Genomic DNA, 23069 nt, shown 5'->3' with positions numbered 1-23069 from the left:
CTGGTGGCATCTGGCAGGTTGGAAGATTATTGGTGCACCTTCAACAGCGAGATATGGAAATGCAATAAGTATCTCCCTAACAGAACAATGCTAATGCGTAATTAGAAAAAATGGTATCACAGCATAGTAGTTTGAGGAAGAAAAGAAAAATGGAAGTTAATTCTACCATCTTTTCAAAGGGGACTTGACCCTGTCATCTTAAATGATATGTGTATTTTGTTTGCATACCACTTGTACCTACAGAGAACAATAAAGAAACAGCTTCTGTGGTAAAGTGATGCTATATTCCAAGCAGATTCCGTACGACTTGAGGAATGACAACAGATAAATGACACCTCCTTGATATCATGCATGTTTCTCCTTGATTCCATAGGACAGAGCAAAAACTAAGCCACAGAAATACTTTTTACTATATTAATCTTTATATATACACAGTAAAAGAGACATCTTTAACACACTTTGTAATTTTGGATACCTGATTGTATGGTGGTAGAACTTGAGAAGATTAGAAATCTTGTACAGTAAAACCGCTCCTGGCTCAGCAACAATCACCTGCTCAATTCTAACCTGCAGAATAAAGAAATACAAGCATCCTTCAGGTCATACATTCCAAAAGCCAATCTCTACAATTTTACAGGCAATATATGTCTGATTTTTCAAAAATTTACCCATACATAAATTTAACAAGAGAATGTCCAATTAACTATAACATTCTGCTTGAACTAAAGAGCTTCTTGGCTGCCAAGTGTCTGGGTAGGAAACAAGCAGCTGTATGTATTCTTTTAAAAAAAACAAACAAACCAAACCAACCCCCCATTTCCCTGTAGATTTTTGTTACAACTTGTCATTGAAAATGTCAAAGTAATGAGATCATTTGATGTATTAATACCAGTACATACTGGAATTCTCCCCAGCACTGCATAGCAAGAATAGCTGCAAAGCTACAAAATCCTTAAACTACAGCAGTTGAGCATTAGCATCGTGCAGCAATTGAGAACATCCTAACTATTAGGTATTTTACCCAAAAGACAAAATTTCACCTGGATTAATCTCTCTTTCACTGAAAGGAGAGATTATATACCAGCTATCAGTATGTAATTAGACGCATTTGTAACTAGCGACCAGCTATGTCGACTGTTTATCTCAACCAAGCGAGATAACCAGCTACACAGACCAAACAGTGCTTTCTTTACACTGGGACAGTTGATGTCTTGTCTCCATGGTACACACAGTCCCAACCCACTCATAAAAGGTTGCCCCAGGGTCAATCTTTGGGGACTCATGAAGCAGTGATAGACAGTGACTTATGACTGCACTGTTCTCCCACGTGCCTGTGTGTGAAAGGGCTACACACAAATCACCAGCCACCACCCGCTCTCCCAAGTTATTCATCTGCTGGTCAATGAAGCACGATGTGCAGCAGTGCCTTCTTGTCAGAGCCAGCTGTAGGGAGAATTAACCAAGATTATGCTTCCTCAGTCCTCTCCCTTTGCATCTAACTCAGAGACCTCAAACAGAATAATTGTTGACTCTTATTCACAAAGCTAAATGCACGATGTTAATTTCAACACTCAGGTGAACTCCACTCTTCAATGTGTATGTATATACACAGGTAAAGATACAAATACCCATCTCCAATGTTGCATAAAGGGTCATTTGGGCACAGATGCTGAGTATAGTCTAGGTGTACAGCAAAAGTGAATAAAAAAGGCAGGGGAAAAAGAGGAAAATCAATATATTGACAAGAAAATAAAAAATGGCAATAACTAAAAATAAATAAAATAATTAAGAGATAGAAAAAGATACAATAGGCAGAAGGAGAGAGAAACAAAAAGCCCAAAAGATTTTAGGTTTAGGGAACAAAAATAAGAATTAAAAAACAAAGCAGGGAAAGCAGCATTGCTGCTTCCCATACGGAAGTCTTCACTGCACAGGAGAACCAGAATATGCAAGTGACTAAACCTAACCTGCTCAGGGAAGTCCTGGACTTATAGGTCTTACCGTTTCCTAATCGTAAATGTCCTGTAGCCAGTTGACCATGAAAGACTATATGAAGTGTATGTAAGGCATCAAAGAAATTGTTAGTTTTGACCTCATCTTAAGTACTTTGGAAAAGGTGAGAACCTTAATTTAAATGTTTTTTAGGGTCCTCCTACTTCCAACTGAAACGACAGGCCTGTGGTAAGATCATTAGTACCCAAGACTGACTTGGATGCCTAAAACTCAAACCAACTATCAGTAAGAAACATGGATAATTTATACTGCATATAAGCATAATCCTCCTTCAGAAGTAAGGAAATTGTATCATATTGTACATTCACATGGAAAGGCATAAACCAGTAAGCAAATGCTACATAACTCTTAAGTATTTAAAAGCGCTTGTGGAAATTCTATGACTAAGCTTTTATCAGGCTATTTTATATTTCAGCATCAACTCAAATCAAAGTGACAGGTTTGCAAGCATCAGCAGAAATCCACTAGAAAAGCAGAATACTGTGGTGCTGTAAGACTACAACAAAAAGTTTCTCCCTGTACTTAATGCAGTTATTTTTCCTATTGTGGACAATCTTCAGAAAGAACAATGTATTGTAGGAAACACTACTCCAAACTGAACACATTTTTGTTGTTCCTCTCAAAATGAAGGCTTGCAATTATCTAACTGCATTGTATGAAAGCTTTTCTGCTTGGGGGGTTTTGGGTTGTCTTCTGCCTTTTTTTTTTTTTTTTTTTTTTTTTTTTTTTGCTATGGAGTATTTCCCCAGGGGAAACAATAAGAACTCATATTTTACATTGGAAAGTCTAGACTGGCAGTGAATTAACATAAGTTGCATTCTATTAAGATACAGAGTACAATGGGAAGTCTTTAATTGTTCTTTTAGCGTTTTTCTCATTTTTGTTAGCACAGTAACTAACTACTGACAATATTTTGGGGGATATTTCTACAGATAACAGAAGCGCATAAGTGTAAAGAGTCTGGCAATCAAAACGGGAGGTATTCTGTATGAAACTGTACATATCATAAGTATTCAAATCAAGATCAAACCTCCTTCTGACTTTACAAAGTTTTGATTCTATCCCTAATTACTTTACTGGAATGAACAGAAATAGTGAACTCAAACATCAGCATTCAGTATTAACAGAACTACAGCATGCAAGAAGAACACAGAAAGCTTGGAAAATACCTTCCAAAAAAGCCACCGTAATTGTTTAATGTGACAAGTGTTTTTCAATGGGTCAAAAACTAAAGGTTGCGAAGGACGATCATAATTATACATCAGTGAGCACAAACTGAAACACAGGAGGGTCTGTCTAAACACCAGGAAACACTTTTTACTGTGAGGGTGACTGAGCACTGGCACAAGTAGCCCAGAGAGGCTGTGGAGCCTCCATCTTTGTAGATATTCAAAAGCTGTCTGGATACATTGCTGGGCAACCGGCTCTAGGTGGCCCTGCTGGTGTAGCCGGTTTGGACCAAATAACCTCCAGAAGGCCCTGCCAACCTCAACCCTTTTGTGATTCTGTGATATTCTAAATGGCATTTTCCTGATTTTTACCTCTCTTCAGACCTTCTCATTTTCTTAAGAGGAATTTATGCATAGTAGTCAGAACCCACCTGTTAACTATTTGAGACTAAGTATTTGGCAATTGGACACAGCTGTTATAGCTACAGCATCCTAAGAGAAAGTTGTTATAATCATACTTAGTACACTAGATTTTACTTTAAAAACATTTGGATTTATACACTGTATGGAACTAGCATAGTCAGGCGATTATTGGTATCAGCTTCATCACCTTGATTATTTTATTTTGCGCTTATGTGAAGAAATCCAATAAATATGGCAGTCATTCATTTGATGGATCATTATTAATGAGTTCTACCAAATGGGTCCCCTAAACTGACTAAGATTCTACCCTGAAAAAAAGACACCTGTGGAGGGGTGTGAGAGAAATACAGCAAATCAGGGTAGCATAAAGATGGAAAGTAGGAAAACATTTTTCATGGTCCCTTTCAATACAAGAGCTGGATTTATTAAACTAAACAAAAACAAAAGGAGCTGGCTTTCCACACAGCATACAGTTAAAACTGTGCACCTCCCTCCTGCAGGATACGTTGTGACTACCAACATTTTGTATCAACTTGACATATTCAAGGAAGAAAAATCTACTGAGGTCTATTAATACAAAGGCAGTAGCTATGGATTACTAAGTCCTTAGTACATCCACAAACAGGCGAGGAAATGGTTCTGCAGAGGTATCATGACACGACTGCACAATCTGTACACTCTTCCCTAAGCATATGCTAATGGTCACCATGAAAAACAGGGCAGTAAGTTAAACTGATTTTTCATTTCACCCACTACAGCCATTCCTATACTCATACCCCAAAGCTCCACTTTTGTACATAAGAACTCCTGAACCTTGGGAAAAGTAAAATAAAACCAAGATTTAGATTTAGTATCCTAGTATCTCTCACTACATGACTATTTAAACCAGATATCTATGAACTATGGAATTTTTTATTTTGAAGATGTTTAGCATTCTCAAAGTTGAGAATCTAACTCTTAACCAAGGACGATGAAAATACATTTTAGAGATGGGGACAGAGGTTCTAGAAAAACACCACAGAAAAATTTTTATATTTAGAATGCTAAGGAAAACAAAATACTTCACCTTCAGAGGCCTGCAGACACCTTCTGTGATGTGCCCAACTACTTCTTGAATATTTTCTTCCACACCTACAGTTAATGCAAACACATGCCAAGATTATGCAAATATAATTCTCTTTTCTTCAAGACTATAAAACAAACAAACAAATGTAGGAGCTACTCCTCCATAAAAAGCATTATGAACTGCATGTTCTCATCTCTACAAGACTAGTTTACACCTCCACTGAACTGCAAATCCAGCCATTAAGAAATAGCGGCATGACAAAACAGAGTCCTGGAGAATCATTACCTTATGCTACGCAATTGCATCCTAGTACAACATAGTGCCTGGGGATTTGAGGGAGAAGGAGCAAGGGGAAGAATAAATGGTCTACCAAGAAGCTGTCACAGCAAGACTCAATATCAGCACTTCATGAAACTAAACAGTAAAAAAAGGAAAAGTCCACTGAGATGCTCAAGGAGCAACAGTACACACCATTTTGAAAGGCCTGAACCGTAAATACACGTGCCTGTCAGCGTTCGGTACAGACACACTCATGGCATCGTTACAAATTAAATCGCATATGTACCTCCACACTGCTGTGTGCTGCAGCTTCCTCCCCAGCAGCAACTGAAACTCATCTTTCATGGAACTATATACAAAAGAGAATACTGCCCTATCTTATCATGGAACTTAAATGAATTGTTGCATGGCAACCGGTACTGTCATAAATCAATCAAACTGAAAGCAACAGATCTTCAAGCTCTCACTTCAGTAACAACTCAGAATAGATTTATGGAGACAGCAATACTTTAATTCTAATTTAAAACTTGTCAACAGGAGTTCATCTTCAGATGGGACCCATGCAATGAACAGTAAACAAACCGACTGTGACATGTGATAGAAATCAGGTGACCTGAAGCTATATTTTGCAGATCTTATTTCAGACGAAAAGATATTACCTCTCAGAGTAAAAATTACAAAAGATCAGAGCTCTGTGCCAATGCCTCTTTACACCAAGATATGTGAAAAGCCACATAAGCAGAAACAACTAAATTCAGTGTGGTGGCTGTAAGAATTTCAGCATACTATATTGGTAAGGTAAGAAAAATATGTTTATATATTTGAGTAGTGATATCAAGGAAGAAAGCAAGATTACAAACCACAAGACGTATGGTCTGTTATGTAATGGCTAGCTCCCAGATACACCCTAACAATTTACACATTTTTAAGTAGGAACAGTCACACTTCTACTGTTCATCAATGTAACAAGCACCTAGCACATATTTGCAATAGTACATCTAGACCAGATTGACTTAACAAGTTTTTCGGTATGAAAGTTTTAGCTGCAAAAATATACGAGTTCAAATACCAAAGGACATGGAATTACAATCTCGACATATTGCATGCTTGTGCCTTCACAGCTATTTTCATGTCCTATTAGAATATTTTAGATTCTGCAAACAGTAAAAAGAAATCTTCCAGCATAATATGTTATATAACTGTTGCAAGTATTAGTACGTCACACTGTCATAAAGGAATTAGGGAATAAACAATTCTTAGAGAACCAAAATCACTTTTAGAAACAATGTGTTACTGAAGATATGCTTCTGGCTGCCTGCTACATCACGTATCATTTTTCTCTGTGTATCCTTCTGTAAGGGAGAGATCTTTCTTGGACTTCACTTGGCTTTTGCTCTCCAGCTGGGTTCTGTAATTCCATGAAAAATGGGTTTCTACTGCTTCTCTTAAACAGAATGCCTGCAATTCCCCCTTCTTTTCAAGTACAAAGTCTCTGTAAGACTGGAAGGCTCCTATTAGCAGAATACTTAAGCTCCAAAGAAGAGAACCAGGTGCTTTATGCTTGGCCAATACAATGTGAAATAGTTACAACTTTTCTGAATGTTTTCAGTGCTTAAAAATTTAACAGCATTTTTAGTCAGATTAATTTTAAACAGGTAACATTTGCAAGCTTAAAATTTTAAAACTTTTTAAAAGCTATTCTTGAACACTTGATTATGGGCTACATAGTTGGTTCTCTTTAATGTTTTTTTTTTTAAAAAAAAAAAACAGACAAGGGAATTTTTTGTGTAGCTGCGATTTATCATGTTCTCCGTATTCCTGAAATTACACAGAGCTTATAGGAGAATATGAACAGAAATCTGAACTCAGAACAGACATGCCTGAATTAAAAGAAGAAAACCAGTCCCATCTGCAAAAAGCTACTCAAGATGAGACTAAAGTTAAAATATTTGACTGACCTATTACAGGGAAAGATACACCTCACCTAACTGTAGACCCACAGCTAGGTGTTTTATCTATACTAGTTGTTTGGCTCCCTCTATAGGGAACAGAAGAAAACCCCAAACAAACAGTTGTGATTGAAGTCTCCAGAAATGCCTACATTAGATCTAGCTTCTGTTGGGAAGACTTGCCCTCCAGAGATGCAAATCTCTGTCATTTTCTATAGCTGCAAATAAACAAGATGTCCACTTTTTAAAATGGCTAAGTGAAATTAACTCAATCTCTGCTGTAGCCTGCACAACCGGACACCTGAAGACTGTATATTGAAGGGAAATCGGCTCGAATCTCTCAGTACCATAGGCATTGTACTCATGATTAGCCACTATCAACTCGGGATCTGTATTTATAAAAAGTATATAACCTCAAGGTACTTCATAAGACTGCACTGCCCATACTGGTTTTTGTTAAACCCAGTGGTATCCCATTAAGTACCTTTTTGTCTTACAGATCTTACTGCATAACCATTCTTGTCATCAAAAAAATTTCCCGAAGATGCAGAGGAATGGTTAACGGACAGCATACTGGGAGCAACAAAGCCTGGGAGATGAAGCTAAGAATCCCTCTTTACATTTCTTGAAAACTGCGCAACAGTGATGGTGAACCCATTCCTGAAGAGCGCTGGAAAACGTGTTTTTGCTTCAGACAGAAATATGGACTCTCTGGTTTGTACTAGTCTCTTGGGAAAAAGTTTTGGCTTGGTCATTTTTTGAAATTTTTTCTCCAAAACATTTATATTCTCAGTATTCTCACATAGTTTACTCTTATCTATGGCTGAACTGCTCTAAACATATCTAATTATGTGGTCATAGCACCTCAGCCTAACTTCTTAACAGAAGGACAAGGGATTTAATAGTTAAATATGGCACCACACAAAGAGGTGGGAGAATTTCAGAACAGAATGCAGGCCTGGGCAGCAGCAGTAGCACAATCAACAGCAGAACCAGATACAGTAACATCCTCCATGTGGCCAGCTTTTCCCAAAGGACTCTCCAGTTACAGCAGAAGCATCAGGTAGTCATCTACAAAGTCTTTTTCTCTATCATACAACTATCATGAGGCCTCCTTTCGTGTCCCCCTGAGATACTGTCAGTAAATAATACTGAATTCACTTCTGTAACTGTAGTTAAAAAACAATGTTCCTTTGGTTTGATTTACAACAGTTCCTAAATAGCATCCTCACTCATATACCATTAATTAGGAAAGCCAATTAATACTTCCAGCAGTAAGGAAAATGAGAATGCATATTATCTTTAAATCCCAGACTGGAACTCAATTAAGACACACAGTCTAAGGGCTCACCAGATACAGATCAATTGTCAGTTCTTACACTGAGACTGTTACAACTGAGTACACATGCTTAATTTATTAAACAAGTCTTTGGCTGAAGATATGGAGGCAGATCATACTACAGCTTCTACAGAACAAAGGTCTTAGAAGCATAGGACCGATATACTTAAAAGAGAGCAAAGGGGCTGAAGAATAAGCATGGGAATCTGTAGTTCTGTTAATGAAGGAGAGCTTTGATATTAAAAAGCTTGACGTGCCTACGAGCAGCCTACTTTGACCTCCGTAAACCTATAATGATAGGTTACATGACAAAAGAAAATTCCATTTTACTCCTAGTGTAGAAGGAAGAGAATTATAGGAAGAAGGAATTACATTTTTTAAATTTACTAAATAAATGAGCAAGGCATAACAGTAGTCCTCAACATATCAAAAGCAACCATATGACATTAGAAACAATTTTTGAACTCTCCAATACAGTCTAAAATGTCCCTTCGTAAGTTTAGTGTAAATGTATTATAAGCACAGAAAAATGAAAAGAGTGCATTTTTAAATACTCTTCTTCATTAACAACTTTCTTCTGGCAAAATAGCACCACCAGATATTCTGAAATTATTTCCAGGAAAATCTAAGCTCAGACTCTCATAACTGAAGCCCAGCCTGAAAAATTAATCACAATTTCTGACTTATCACAGACGTAGTTTCTATCACTTGCCAATTTATGCTTTAAAATCTAGTACTACCTTGAATAGTTACAAGCTTTAACATAGCTTCTAGGTGTTCTTTTTCAGAGGCTGTAGCTTGATGCAACCATGCCAGCATGTCTCCTACATACCTAAATAAAGACAGAAATTTCTGTATAAATCAGCAGTTTATGGTGTTAGGGACTCAAAGTGCCAACAGGCAATAGAAAGATTATATCATACATTCTTGCTAGTACTGTACCTCAGAGGATCATGGGAGTGCATTTCAATAGGGCGGGGAGTACCTCCTAGACCTCCTCTAGTAAGAGCATCTATAAAGCCACGGACCACAGCACTCCTCCTAGCTGTTCCAAACTCATCCAAAGTGTACCTGTTATTGAAACATGAAAATGGGTAAAACAAAACAGTTCGCCTCTCCACAGTTTATTACATCAACTTTACAGTTAATACAAGTAACCATTTTTTACAGCTCTAGACATCTCGCATCAATGCTTCTACTATGAAGCATTCAAAACCTTCAGATTTTCTAGACTCCTCTAAAGAGATACTAAAGAAAACTTTTCCTTGACCCTCCCATTCCCTTACCCCACCCAAATAAATAAATATATGAAAAGTCAGCTTTTCCATTTTTGTACATATAAACATGTATTGACAAGTCTAGGACTCCTGTTCACATGTGGTCCAGCTGACTTGACAGAAGCAGCAATTTATTGCACAGCAACACAAGGCTTTCTCCTTCTTCCAGGCCACCACATGATTAGTAGCAAAAAAGTTATTTTCATTTGATAGTTGTTCACTGGTTTTAATCAAATGAGTCTTAGTTAGATATTTAATGGATGGACAATTACAGCCCAGAGCACATAATCTCAAGTGGCTTGCCGGTAGTAGAGGAGGTACCAAGAACAACATACACACGGTTTGTTTTTGGAGCAGGTTATCTTCCTGTTCAGGCTGAAGGATGACAGCAAGTGAGGAATGGGAAATGAACACTACTAACATCCCTGATACATCTGCTTAGAAACAGGATTTTTGCAAGCCACAGAACACTTCTGTTTTTCTAAAAACTGAATTTAAGCATTTTGAACAAAACACATAAATTACAAATAAGAAAAAAAAGCAATGTAATTGATGAAATGCTAAAGACTAAGCTTGGTGTCACCTACCAATGACACCCAGTAGCTGAACAGGTATAAAAATAAAAATAACAAAAAGCATGTTACTCACGGACTGAAGTTAAATGAGTACTGCATTCACAATTAAACAGATGTGGAGAACAAAATACAAAAGAAAATAATAAACTGTTTCAAATATGTTCCAAGCTAAGTTCAATTAGATTTTTATTATGCTATCAAAAGTCCAAGGGACCCTTCAGTTTTGCTCTTTTCTATCTACATTAGTGTTTGTGAGAGGTGAGGATAAAAGCACACTGAAAAATCCTCAAATTTCTGTTCAGATCTTTTTCTTCATACACTGTACTTGTTAACTCAGAGAGCAAGTATCTGCAATTAAAAAAAAAAAAAGGCTAATAAAAAAAGTCTTTACTAAATTACTATTTACAAAAATTGTGAAAGTAAAAGTAGGAGAGATCTGGGATCTGCTGACTACCTGAAGTCCTGGAGTAGCAGTGTTACAGTGAAAAACATCAAGTGTGTGTAGAAACCAGCTAAGCCTTTTTCCTCCCCCTCCAACAAACAGCTATATCATTAAAAATACAGCAACAAAACAGATCTTGTGATCTGGTTATTAGTTTAGAAAACAGAATTTAATAATGATAATTTTGTTTTATAAGGAAAACTACTAATTTTCCCCTTTCTTCCAGTAGAACAGGGTATAACAATGACAAAATCCTGCACCTTAAAAAACTTCAGTAATACCTACTATTTACACTAGAAACACAGTATTTACTATGATGTTATTACACGTACTCCTGTGAGGGGAAGAAAACAACATTCGGATTCTTTTCAATCCAGCTTCAATTTTTTAAAAACCCAGTAAAGTAACGATCACTGGGAGGAGAGGAAAGCGGTGGGAAAAAAAAGCTTTGAAGATCAGAGTGGAGGATGGAAGAGGACCACTGCTTTGAGCTATGACTCCATGTACCTTCTACAAAATAATTTTCCAATTTTTCTGTTAGAACCAGTAAGTGAAAACTAAACTGAAATGTTTATTTCAGATCCCCACTGACTACAGTTCCCAAAAGTTAATCTATGGTGCAATCTTTCTGACACCTTAAGTTAATAAGACATAAGTCAATGTAAGAAAACAAGAATTTGTAGTTTAGTCTCTAAGCTCCTGCCCTTCTCCATCTTACTCACTTTCACCCAATCAAATCACAATCATTATCAGATACAAAGGCAGTGATTTGGAAGAAAAGATGTTTAGTTAACACAGCAGCCAGTTATATGCATAAAACCAACAACAATTTAAAATTACTTTCTTCTGTGACATAATTTTCACATTTTGAACTCAGCAGTTTGTTATGTGCTTAAGGCATACAAAAATTTTTGGAAGGGAATAAACTAAGTCTTGAGATTTAAAATGTAAAGCATCAGTACTGCAATTTTGACAACACTGCTGTAGCAAGTAGTTAAGCATGATAATCTATGATGAGAGATACATGGCTGCATCTTCTACAGCAATGTTTACTTTTGCCTTTTTGGCAGAAGAAAAGTCCTACCTACCAAGTTCTACTTTTGGTAATACTAATACTGCTGTTTGTGAGAGAGATGTCAGAAAGAAAATAAAGTCTCTTTTGCAGATTCATTTTAAACTGCCCAGCTGTGGGTTTATACAGATGGAGTTTATTTTTCCATAAATGTTAATAAAGCAAAACAATGGTTTTATGGCATTTGAAAGTAACATAATTTAGCAAAAGATTTATTGTAGAAAATATAAACTGTATCTATAAAGAATGCTATAAAATCTTGTGAACACAGTTGTGACTGATCCTTTGCAGCTGCAGAAGACAGCCTGGAGATGTAAGAAAGGACTGCAATCCCCTGCTATGGCCCAATGTACTGCAGTGCACCACATGCAATAGCTGGGGAGGTCGAGTGACACCATCTCTCCCTCAAATTAACTAGCAGAACTGACTAAGCATATTGACACGCACACACTCTCTCATAGTGCCAGAATTTTTAAGGTCCATTTGCACGATGCATTTTCCCTGTGAATTGCTCCATGGAGATTTACAGTGTCGCATACCCCCACCTTCGCACATGAGTCTTAAAAACAAGGCTAGCCTTTGAAAGACTGCCTTGTACGCTGTTGTCCTGGATGTCTGTGGCTAAAAGTAATTTGCCATAGCTGCAAAATGTGATGAATGTATTTTTCAAAAAACCCTAAAAAGCAAAGAAGTGTTAGTACCACTTCTTCAGGTATGGCCACCCCAATAAAAACAGTTCTTAAAGTGCCGTCTCATAGTTAAGTTGTCTCCACTAACTACCATTTCATTTACGTTTAGCAGTCCCTTCAGCAAATTCTGAACAAGAACTAGAGAGTAGTATATTCCCTATGCTTTAGAGGCCCATATGTAGTAGATTGCTTTTAACAGATTATTGTACGACCTATAATGGAAAACATTAGTTCTATCAGGAGCACTTCAGTAAAAGCTAATTAGCCTTTATCGATTTTTTGCTTTGGGAATTTAAATGAGACAGTCACATGCTTTGGACAGCATTTTTTTCTTCAGAAAAACCTTACACAAGCAGCAGAAATTCACAATTAATTTAGATTAAAATAAAAACATTCTGACATTTTACTTTCATTACTGTGCTGGTTTTGGCTGGGATAGAGTTAATCTTCTTCATAGTAGCTAGCATGGGGCCGTGTTTGGAATTTGTGCTGAAAACAGTGTTGATAACACAGGAATGGTTTTGCTGTTGCTGAGCAGGGCTTACACAGAGTCAAGGCCTTTCCTGCTCCTCACCCCACCCCACCAGCGAGTGGGCTGGGGGTGCACAAGAAGCTGGGAGGGGACACAGCTGGGACAGCTGACCCCAACTGACCGAAGCGATATCCCACACCATATGACATCATGCTCAGCATATAAAGCTGGGGAAAGAAGGAAGAGGGGGGACATTCGGAGCACCAGCGTTTGTCCTCCCAAGTAACCATTACGTGCAATGGAGCCCTGCTTTCCTGGAGATGGCTAAACACCTGCCTGAAGACGGGAAGAAGTGAATGAATTCCTTGTTTAGCTTTGCTTGCATGTGTGGCTTTTGCTTTACCAATTAAACTGTCTTTATCTCAACCCACAAGTTTTCTGACTCTTATTCTTCCGATTCTCTCCCCCATCCCACCAGGGGGAGTGAGGAAGCAGCTGTGTGGGGCTTAGCTGCTGGCTGGGGTTAAAGCATGACAATTAGAAACCAGTATGTTGGAAAAAGTCCAATGACATTTACTGTACCAGAATTATGTCAAAAAGACTTCTGAAAATGAAAGAAGTTGAAATATGCTTCTTCTGGTTTGTTGGCATTTTTGTTGTTGTTGTTGTTTGAGGGTTCTTTGTTTGGTTGTTTTTTTTTAAATCTAACCCAAGACTGAATTGCCACCAGCCTTGCCACTATAATTCATGCCCACCTTTAAATCTTATAGGCTGGAAATAATCATTGCTGTTCGAGATAACCACAAACATTTACTTACTTATACAGGACAGGTCTATCTTGTAAGGCTTCCATGGCTTGAGCAAGAACTGGAGAAATGTCACACGATTCTTGGGTCAAAGTCCTGCATTCATCTATAAAATATCAACACAGATAAAACTGCATTCTTTACACTGCAATACTTTTTATAACAAGCTGTAAAACAAGCAAATGAGACAAAAACTCAAAGGTGTTGGATTTTTAATTGAAGCCTTCAGAATATGCTACCTGGCCTAGTTTGAGTTAATGTAATTAACTTCCCCTATAAGCAATATTTCGCTGTAAAATGGATGTCCATCAGAAATCTTAACAATAATAAAAATTAAAGGAAGATTAGTGTCTGGTTGTGCCCACGTACAAATGTTAAATCATTCAATCATCAGAATTCTGTCAGGCTCCTTTACAACTGCTTATGACATGCCAGGTAAACTACTAAGAAAAAAGTGAGCAAGTATTTAAGCAAGCTGTGGTTTGGGTTTTTTGTTTTGTGTTTTTTTTTTTTAACTTTAATCACATTAATTATATAATCTTGTATATTCTATGCAAGAATGAGGAAATCATATAAACTAAATCAAACACTGGCATAAAAATGATGAATTTTCATTAGGCCACAACCATTATTAGAGGCTTCAGCATCCACTGAAGAACAGCTAACAGATATAGTATCGCATTGCAGCAGCTTTTTTTCACAAATCTTCCTGTCAGTGTCTCGGGAGAAAAGAGAGGTAATACAAAACCGTCTACATTTTACACTATCAAGATATCACATTCAACACCGATGCCTGGATCCAGAGAACATATGTGAAAAAATAATTGCCTACCATCATTTAAAAGATCATTATGATAAAATAAGGCACTTTTTTTCTCCTTTTTTAAAGGTAATAAGCCACTCCTCACACTAAACTACATCTTACTACCAAACTGTCAAAAGCAAAAACTACCCTGTGTTTAGGCTATCAAACTGTAGTAGTTGTTCTCTGTGGAAAACCATCTGAAAATATAAATAAATACTGCAGTTTAACAGAGATGAGATAGGCCCAAAAGAGAAGAGAATCTCCAATTAACTACTTGGTTCACAAAAGCTAGCTTTTAGACAAATTCTTCACTAAGAAGGAAACCCAAAGCCATGGGTTTCTTGGAAATCTTGCCAAAGTCTTGGGAATCTTGGGAAGGATTTTTGCTGAACGCAATTCACATCAAGGAATTAAAGGCATCATCATAATAATATTCATAAACTTAAAAACATTCTTAGTCTTACTTTGAGTCCATCTGTAAAGCCGTTCGTAAGATGTCTCTTGCAGTAAAGCCATCTGTTCCATAATTTCCAAGCTACAAGACAAAAAGATTTTATTTGCAGATACTATTTTAGGTAGGACTAGCAAAGGCACGTACAAATCAAATAAAACATAAAATTATTAAAATTGTGAAAATATAGAAATAGGTCACTATTCTTTGTTTTTATGTGAAATACTCCATATAATCATATGAAGTAAAGAGTGAGACCTTGCTATAACTTCTGCTTTTAATGTGTAAATAGTTATCTTGCACTCATTTAAGTAGCCCTCACCCGGCCCTTTGCTGATTTGTCCGAAGGAGAATCTTGACATCATCGTGAATTTGCTTTACTCTTCCCAAAGCCTTGAAAAAATCCTAGATCGGTTTAAAAAACAAAAAAAAAAAAGCAGTGTTTAAAAGCAGCAACTTATCACTCAAATCTCTAGTACTCTATACTCCCCATTTCCATATTTGTTTCTTGCAGGTCTGTGTTCCAAGTTCCAAGCTTTTAAAGTACACGACCCTGCTCTGCCCCCTCTCACCTTTCATTCCACCTTAAAAGCCTTAGGATTTTTTTCTTTCCCATTGCATCACGCCCTTCTTTCACACACACAAAAAATTAATAGCAGCAAAGATACTGTTTTAACCGATGTTTTCTAAGAAACATCAAACATTTGCAATAGACTAGACCAAAGTTTTCCAGGACAATCCTTCCCCCTTGAATAACTCAGCAGCAGAGAAGAAGGAAAAAAAAAAACAACCCTAAAAGACATGGACATATGGCCCAAAAGGTTCTTTTGTTACTGGTTTAGAGAGGAAATGGAAATCCACTAGCAATTTCAAACGCGTGCCTTATTATGAAGTCATCTTTACAAGACCACGGAGAAGACTAGCAAATTCAGATATAACTGTTTATTGTGTCTTTTGTGACTTGACCACAGTTTGCCTCAGGAAAGCAGAGTTTGATTCTGGCTCAAGTCACAAAAACATACATATTAGGACACTGATTTAACCTACTGCCTTGCATCAACTGTGCTGAAGATCATGTTTATAAACACCCAAATTACTCTTCCTTCAGGAAAAAAAACCCCACACATATTAAAATATTGCCAAAACAGACGGCTAACTAAAAATGTTTTAAGCATGCTGGTTGATTCTATCATGGGGGAAAAGCATGATTTTACTGAAGTCTGCCATTTCAGTTACACAGCTATGATTATATCTCAGTTACTTCTGCACATTTTTTAGACAGATGAAAGTATCAAAAGGACTAATCCTTGTTCTGCTGCAAACCAAGCACTGAATAAATGGCACAGTGTTGCTGTCATTGTTCCCTGCAACTTGTGCTTTTTAGAAACCTGAAAGATCTTTCACGGTAATAGTTAGTAAAAAAGCATGCGGCAATTACTCAAGTGCGCAATCATTTAACACATTCCATTTATGCTTTCATTAGCACTGTTTATGGTTATCTGTTCCATGTCTTTAATAATGCTTTAACTGCAAACAGGATGCCTGTGGAAACAAGATAGTATGTCTCAGCAGGTACTCTACATTTAAGTGAAGGTTTCTATGCAACTACAATAATAAAAATCTGTTAAGCGTACTCAATTCTCTCATTATTCAGTTTGCTTCTACTACAGAACAATGTGCTTTCTTATTCAAACCATAAACATATTCAAAAACTTGTTTTGGAAGGTGGCTAAAAGTGACAGCACCTAATATTTTATCAACCAATAATAATGAGGGGAAGTCTACGCTTATATTGTTTCCAGTCACTGAATACCTATACACAGGCACACGCAAAACGCACACATGCATGCACAAGGGTAGTACTACATATTACTCAAGTGCTGCAGATTTCTCATTTGCTTTATTTGAGTGTTATGAAGTTACTTTAAAACATCTTCACTGAAAATTCAGACTTCATAAAGGTCTTTTTTAAGTGTAGAACCACACGATAGCTCATTTGCCCCTTAAACTCATTACACAAACTAGAATTTAATGTTGATTTTCTTTCTTGTTACTTGAATCTTTCATCACACATTTCAAACTCACCAGAAATTCACCATTCTGTTAAAATGTACATTCCTCTATTAAAAAATAAATTACAAACTGATAGTAAGATCTCACGCACAATTCAGCTAGGACACTTCTACATTTTAGTTCAGGGCAATGCTTTTAATGTTCATTGAGCTACCTCAGTAATTGGCTCATCTTTCGTGCCTCGAAGGATGTTCATTTCATCCGGTGTCAGCTGGAATTTTGCTATGAATGCATCTGCAACTTGCGCTTTCATTTCTAGTCTCTGACTGTAATACAACAAAGTGAAGAGGGCATTACTTTTTTACGCTTACCTCGGATTTATTCTGCATATTCATACTTTTGGAAATATAATTAGCATTAGAAATAGGTGTTATTAAATACTAATAGTACATTGTTGCCATCAAACACTTGAGTTGCATCTTCACATACAATTTTCTATTAAGCTTACATAGATTACTGAGTAAAGACAATATAAAGTTAAGTTACCACATCTAAAAACTAGTAAGTTTTTTAAAAAAATATTCCTTTAGCGTTTGCGTCACAAGTTGTCTAATCCAACAAATACTTTGTGCTTGTACAGTTCTAATGCTTGCAGTTATTTCCTTCCAAATTCATCAAGGAAAGAACGGGATTTCAGCTCGCGTTTTCAGAGAGACACAAAAAGCTGCAGCGCTCAAAATGAGAAAATTATCACCAGATTCATCTAGTTTTCTGCAGAACGGATCCACTTCTTTTTAACAACATACAGTTGGGATACAAATTTACTAATCTCACGAGCAATCAAAATGTAATGGCTATTTCTCTTGTTGATTACCCTTCCTGGAATAAACACAGCAGGGATGTAATATGCAAACGCCATCTTGTGGGCAGCATCTTTTTGCACACGTTTTGTCACACACCTTACAACCACTGAAGGATCTAAATGAATATAGTTTTATTCCACAGGAAGGGACTGGAATTCCTGTAGCAATGGAAAAATTGCTCAAACTGTGGTTTGAGCACACAGCATTCCAGGAAATAAACGACACTTTTTCAGGACATCAAGAAGACACTACTTAGTTATTTGTAGAAGAACTAGACTCAGTTACTTTAACAGCATTTCAGCTTCCAATGTAATTACTGCAAGATATATGTGCTGTTATTACACGGTGATAAGACAGGCAAGTACACTTCTAACACTGACTGCAATAATTAAATTTCCTTGCAAGACCAAAGCCTGAAAAGTAAGCTTTAACTTCCTTATTTACCACTTCTCTACTACCCAACTGCATTCAGCTGTAAGAAGCACGGAAAACTGGCTTCCTTTCTGCAGACATGGGTGGCCTTCCCATCCTGCAGTTCCACAAACTCTTTCAGAGATCAGATTAAATGTTTTGCAATTGTCAATGCTCTATCATACTGAACAGTGAGAAGGAAGGGGACAAAAATCCAACAGTGTTTCAACAGTAAAATTTATATAAAGCAAAGGGGAAAGCAATCCAGTACTTTGCACAGAAGACACGTAAGCAAAAAGTGAAACCAAAAACTCATATGCTTTAATACCACATCTTTAACTGATAAGCCAGGTTTCCCCAGGGTCCATTGCAGACGTGACTGTTTTGCCTTTACATTGACAGTTTTGCAATGCTTAAAATTCAACTGCCTATTTAATCTTCTCTAAGTAAACTCTACAATTGCAAATTCAGGGTCTCCACGAAGCTGAATTTTCTCAGGGAAGGAACAAGAATGATGGAGGATAATTCTCGCCAACTACACAGGCAATGACAGCAGATGCATCCTTGAAAAATTACAGCACTTTCTAAGCAATCTGGCGGTAGCTCATTGCAAGTGAGGTAGAACAGGAAAGAAGTCTAAAGAGTGAGGGCTCAAGGATGCATACACAGCTTGGAAACAAGAAAATGCAAGTACAGAAAGAAATTAGAGGTATTTGGAAGTTAGGAAAGTGATTGAGAAGCGGCATGATTGATTGGCAAGGAGGTGGAGACAGTTTCCTAGCACAAGGAATGGGGCAGGGTGGGAGAGAGAGATTTGGGAGAGATTGGAAAGTACCAAAACTCTGTGGGCAGAGAGGAGAGATGTGTGAGATGATGGGTCTGAATAGATTGAAGTTGCCCCATCTTCTCTTTGAGTAACTTTTCCTAAACCTCTTATATCGGGGTGAGGACACGCAACACTATCTTCAAACCTAAATGGACCTGGGACTGTTTTCCAGCCCCACTGATATGCTTTTCTGACACAGAAAGTATGGCAGACCTCACCACAGTGGAAGGAGAACAGAATACCACCATTTTGAACACATTCAGTAAGTTTCAGCAGGAAGATTAGGCGATAAAATCTGAGGAGAGGAAGCCATGGTGTACCTTCAGCTGGAGACAGAGGAAAATATACAAAGAGAACCAGTATACAAAACATACTCCCAAAAAGAGTATTAAGAATACTTTTAATTACATATTAGGCTTGTGAGAGATTTTCTTATGACAACTACATCATACTCACAACACCGATGAAAGATGGATCAGGTCTGCTCTGTAATAACAATATATTCCATCACTGCAACGATGCCTGAGCCATGCTGCTTAGGCAGCCTCAGCCACCCCTGCTCATCCCTGCCCTGTACTGCCCTTTCCGCTGTACCAGAACCGTTGTTTATTATAGATCCAGGTAGTGAATCAGATCAAGAAACAAATCTTGCAGAAAAACACCAAAAGTTAGTTTTGGGGTTTTTTTGGGGGTAGAGGTTCTATGTATTCTCTAATGCAGTTTACCACAGGCCTGTGCTAAAGTACTGTGGGGTACTAAGTCCTCTACAGGCACACCCTGTATTAAGGGGCATGCAAGCACAGTGAGCTGCCAGAGGCAAGTGGGCAATGACTACTTAGTTCACTGCTGCTATGAAACTGCTCATGGAAACTACACTTCTGAACTCTTCTGGGTTATAAAAAGAGGTCATTTCAATAGTCAGTTACAACAAATAATAAAAAAAAATATTAGAAGCCTCCACTCTCAACCCCCCCAAAAACCTAGAAGCATATGACATGGCTATTTGAATCGAAAAAATCAGGTAAGGACACCTAAAATTTCACCCAGTGATGGTGCTTTCAACAGCACATTCCTGTTCTATGCCATTGTGCTGAGGAAGTCTAATCCATCAATGTCACCATCATTGGATTTGGTTGAAACATCAGACAATAATTTGGTGAATTAACTTTAATAGTTGTTCCAAGTCTCTCCCCTTGTGATGGGAATCTCAACTGAATATAAAACCACAAAGCTGAAGAGACTTACACTGCTTTAGGGAGAAGGAAGGTAGGAAAGAGACTGGAGAACACAAATGCAAGATCTTCTTTGGTTTCAACTGAAACAAGATCACCCATAAAGACAAGAGCAGACGAGGTGCTGAGAAACTTTTCTGTTCTTTGAACCTGTGTATCTCCTGAGTACAAAAACTTTTAAGTGCTCTTACAGAAGATCTCCATTTACTATTGCCTCCTGTTCTTCAGATTTTTTGAATGTACGCTTTCATCAAACTGGGGGCAGGGGGAAGTCTGATTTTAAGAAGTGCAACATACCAGGCACAACAGGTTTTTTCAGTTTGTTTTGCAGATTCATTGGAACTAGGATTGCAGACTTTCAAAGAACAAGGACCAGAGTCAGGAACTGTACAAATAGCATGCTCGTTAGTCCACACTAGAATTCTGTGCACCCTTCACTCCTAGGGTTATAAAAAACAAAAAAAATGGCCTAAGACCTCACTACTCAACCTCTCTCCACCTGCAAGTCCTCACTCTGTTCCTTTTTTTGCTGTTACCAAGAACAAGGCTCAATCAAACATTGTGCTTTAAAGCCATTCTCATCCCTGGCCGTGTCTTTGGCTAACACCTGCTGTAACTGCTCACTGACCCACTCTGCACACTCCCAATAATTAACTTCTACAAAACAGAGTCTAATATATTAAACTGTAGCATACCAGCAAATCAGAAGTTCCACAACATAAACACAAAACAACAGCCTCAAGGTGGCAGCAATGTTCCATCTTTCTCAAGATAGGGCTTCTGAAGTGGTGAGAAACACCTATCTGAAATCTAAAAGCATGCGTTGGAATGTTGCTAAAGATATTTATTTTTGTCTCCTTACAAAGCACATGGGATTTAAACAAGCTACTCAGTTTCAAAACCTGTTTATGCTGGCTATGAAAGTTGCCTTGGTTATCAATCTACATAAGAGATCCTGTATCCTAGATGATGAATCAGGAACAAAACATGTAAGTGGTACTTCCCCTTGACTTTTATCTGGCAGTATACTGTATTAATGAGACCAATACATTCAGGCAGGTATTTAGGTTTTTATATATATATATGCGCACACACACATATATATTTCCTCAGACATAAGCTAACAGAAATTTAACTGAATTTAATCAGTCTAACTAAAGCAGGGAAATGTAATACAATATTACTCAGGTTTGCTATAGTTATCTCTCTGCAGTAAACACAATGCAAACCACAATGCAGGTAACAACAAAACCTAGAGTAAGGCCATCTTACATAAAACCCACAGCAATCAGTACCCGTGCACACACTTGGACATTTCAAGACCCACTGGCCTTTCTGTAAACATAGAAATTTCTAAATTGTCTTCTAAGCAAGTGCAGTACAGCAGAGGAAAGGCCACACTGTGCTGTTATCCCAAAGCTTTTTTCCTTTTACAAAAGTTACCCCTGAATAAAGGAACAAAACTAACAGATCATGGGAACACGGCACCAAAGCAAAGGGGGAAGTGCCAATGGCTGGTAGACTTGGAGCTTGGGCGGGGGACAGGACTCCAGCTCAGAACAACTTCCCCAGTTTTAATCGTTGCCAGGGAGACAGAATTCTTTTGCAAGAGAACTCAAAAGGCTGGGAAAACTATGCACTTCATGCACTTTTCCCTTGAACCAAATACAAATGCACACTATTTGTTAGGATTATCACCTAGACACCTCAAAAAATGAGGTGGAGGAGAAACAGGCTTTTCCAAAGTTTAATTTTATCTTGGCACCAAATTCAGCATAAAAATCTGCTAGCTTCCTTTACCTAGGACGAGTCATAGCAGCATGTCCTGAAATTACTTTCAATTTGTGGTACTGAGGATTCAACACATTTTTAAAGTCTCAAAAAGATGGATTATTTCTAACTCATAAAGAAAGAACAACCCTCTTAGACATGTATAAATGCTTTTCAGTAGCAGTCAGAAAAATTTCTGTGATGGTTTTTGTGGAAGGCAAATATATGGGACTATATAACAAAACATCTCCACACAAGTCAGTGTTAGGAAATCTTTCTTAAGAATACGTACTAGGTGCAAAAATGCTTTTGTAAATGCTGAGAACAAGTGGTTTTATTCTACATTTTGTCTGTCAAACATCTTTTATTAAAGAACTGAAATACTGTGAGAAGGTATTCAGTAACCAATTCAATCATAGAATATAATTATGAATTTTTCTCCTTAATTAAAAAATATGAAGGCATAGAAAGTCATAGTGAATTGTGTAACGTTCCCAGGATATGGGAAAATAGCAGTAATATTACAGAAAGCTTCAGTGAGACCTCATCTGGAAAACAGATCACAATCCTGATTATCTGTGTTCAAGAGCAATGGACTCCCATTAGACCAGAGCTAGCAGGATGATCATGGGAATGGAGAACAAAATTTATGAGAGGAGATGAAGGAAACTCTTAAGATAAAGGACAAAAAGAGAAAACAGCCAATTTATATCCAAGAATTAGGCTGGAAATTAGGGAAAGGCTTTTACTGGAAAGAACAAGCCTTGAGGTAAGCGTCCCAAGAGCAGCAACATGTACAGAATGCAAAAATCATTAACTAGTTATCACAGAAGGGTAGGGGTTGGAAGGGACCTCTGGAGATCATCTAATCCAATCCCCCTGCTTGAGCAGGCACACCTAGAGCAGGGGGCACAGGAACATGTCCAGGCAGCTTTTGAATATTGCCAGAAGGAGACTCCACAACCTCCCTGGGCAGCCTGTTCCGCTGCTCTGGCACCCTCACAGGAAAGGAGTTTTTTCCTCATATTCAGCTGGAACTTTATGCGTTCCAATTTGTGCCCCCCATTGCCCCCGTCCTGTTGATGGGCACCGCTGAAGAGTCCAGCTCCATTCTCTTGACGCCCACT

At 37.7% G+C, this 23069-nt stretch overlaps 1 protein-coding gene across 1 annotated transcript in view; it reads right to left on the bottom strand.

Moving 5' to 3' along the window:
- COG6 (component of oligomeric golgi complex 6) overlaps positions 1-23069 on the bottom strand; it is a 61904-nt gene that overhangs the window by 26839 nt on the left and 11996 nt on the right. Inside the window, exons 5-12 of the mRNA XM_075085888.1 lie at positions 17055-17166; positions 15150-15232; positions 14841-14911; positions 13584-13677; positions 9181-9309; positions 8979-9070; positions 4672-4736; positions 476-567 (exon numbers count right to left, since the gene is read on the bottom strand). Coding sequence (XP_074941989.1) covers positions 476-567; positions 4672-4736; positions 8979-9070; positions 9181-9309; positions 13584-13677; positions 14841-14911; positions 15150-15232; positions 17055-17166 — 738 coding nt within the window. The remainder of the gene's footprint in view (positions 1-475; positions 568-4671; positions 4737-8978; positions 9071-9180; positions 9310-13583; positions 13678-14840; positions 14912-15149; positions 15233-17054; positions 17167-23069) is intronic.

Source organism: Phalacrocorax aristotelis, chromosome 1 (assembly GCF_949628215.1).
Source record: "Phalacrocorax aristotelis chromosome 1, bGulAri2.1, whole genome shotgun sequence".
In the NCBI taxonomy this organism is placed as follows: domain Eukaryota; kingdom Metazoa; phylum Chordata; class Aves; order Suliformes; family Phalacrocoracidae; genus Phalacrocorax; species Phalacrocorax aristotelis.
Note: the sequence above shows the minus strand (reverse complement) of the source record. Positions and strands in the feature narration are given on the sequence as shown.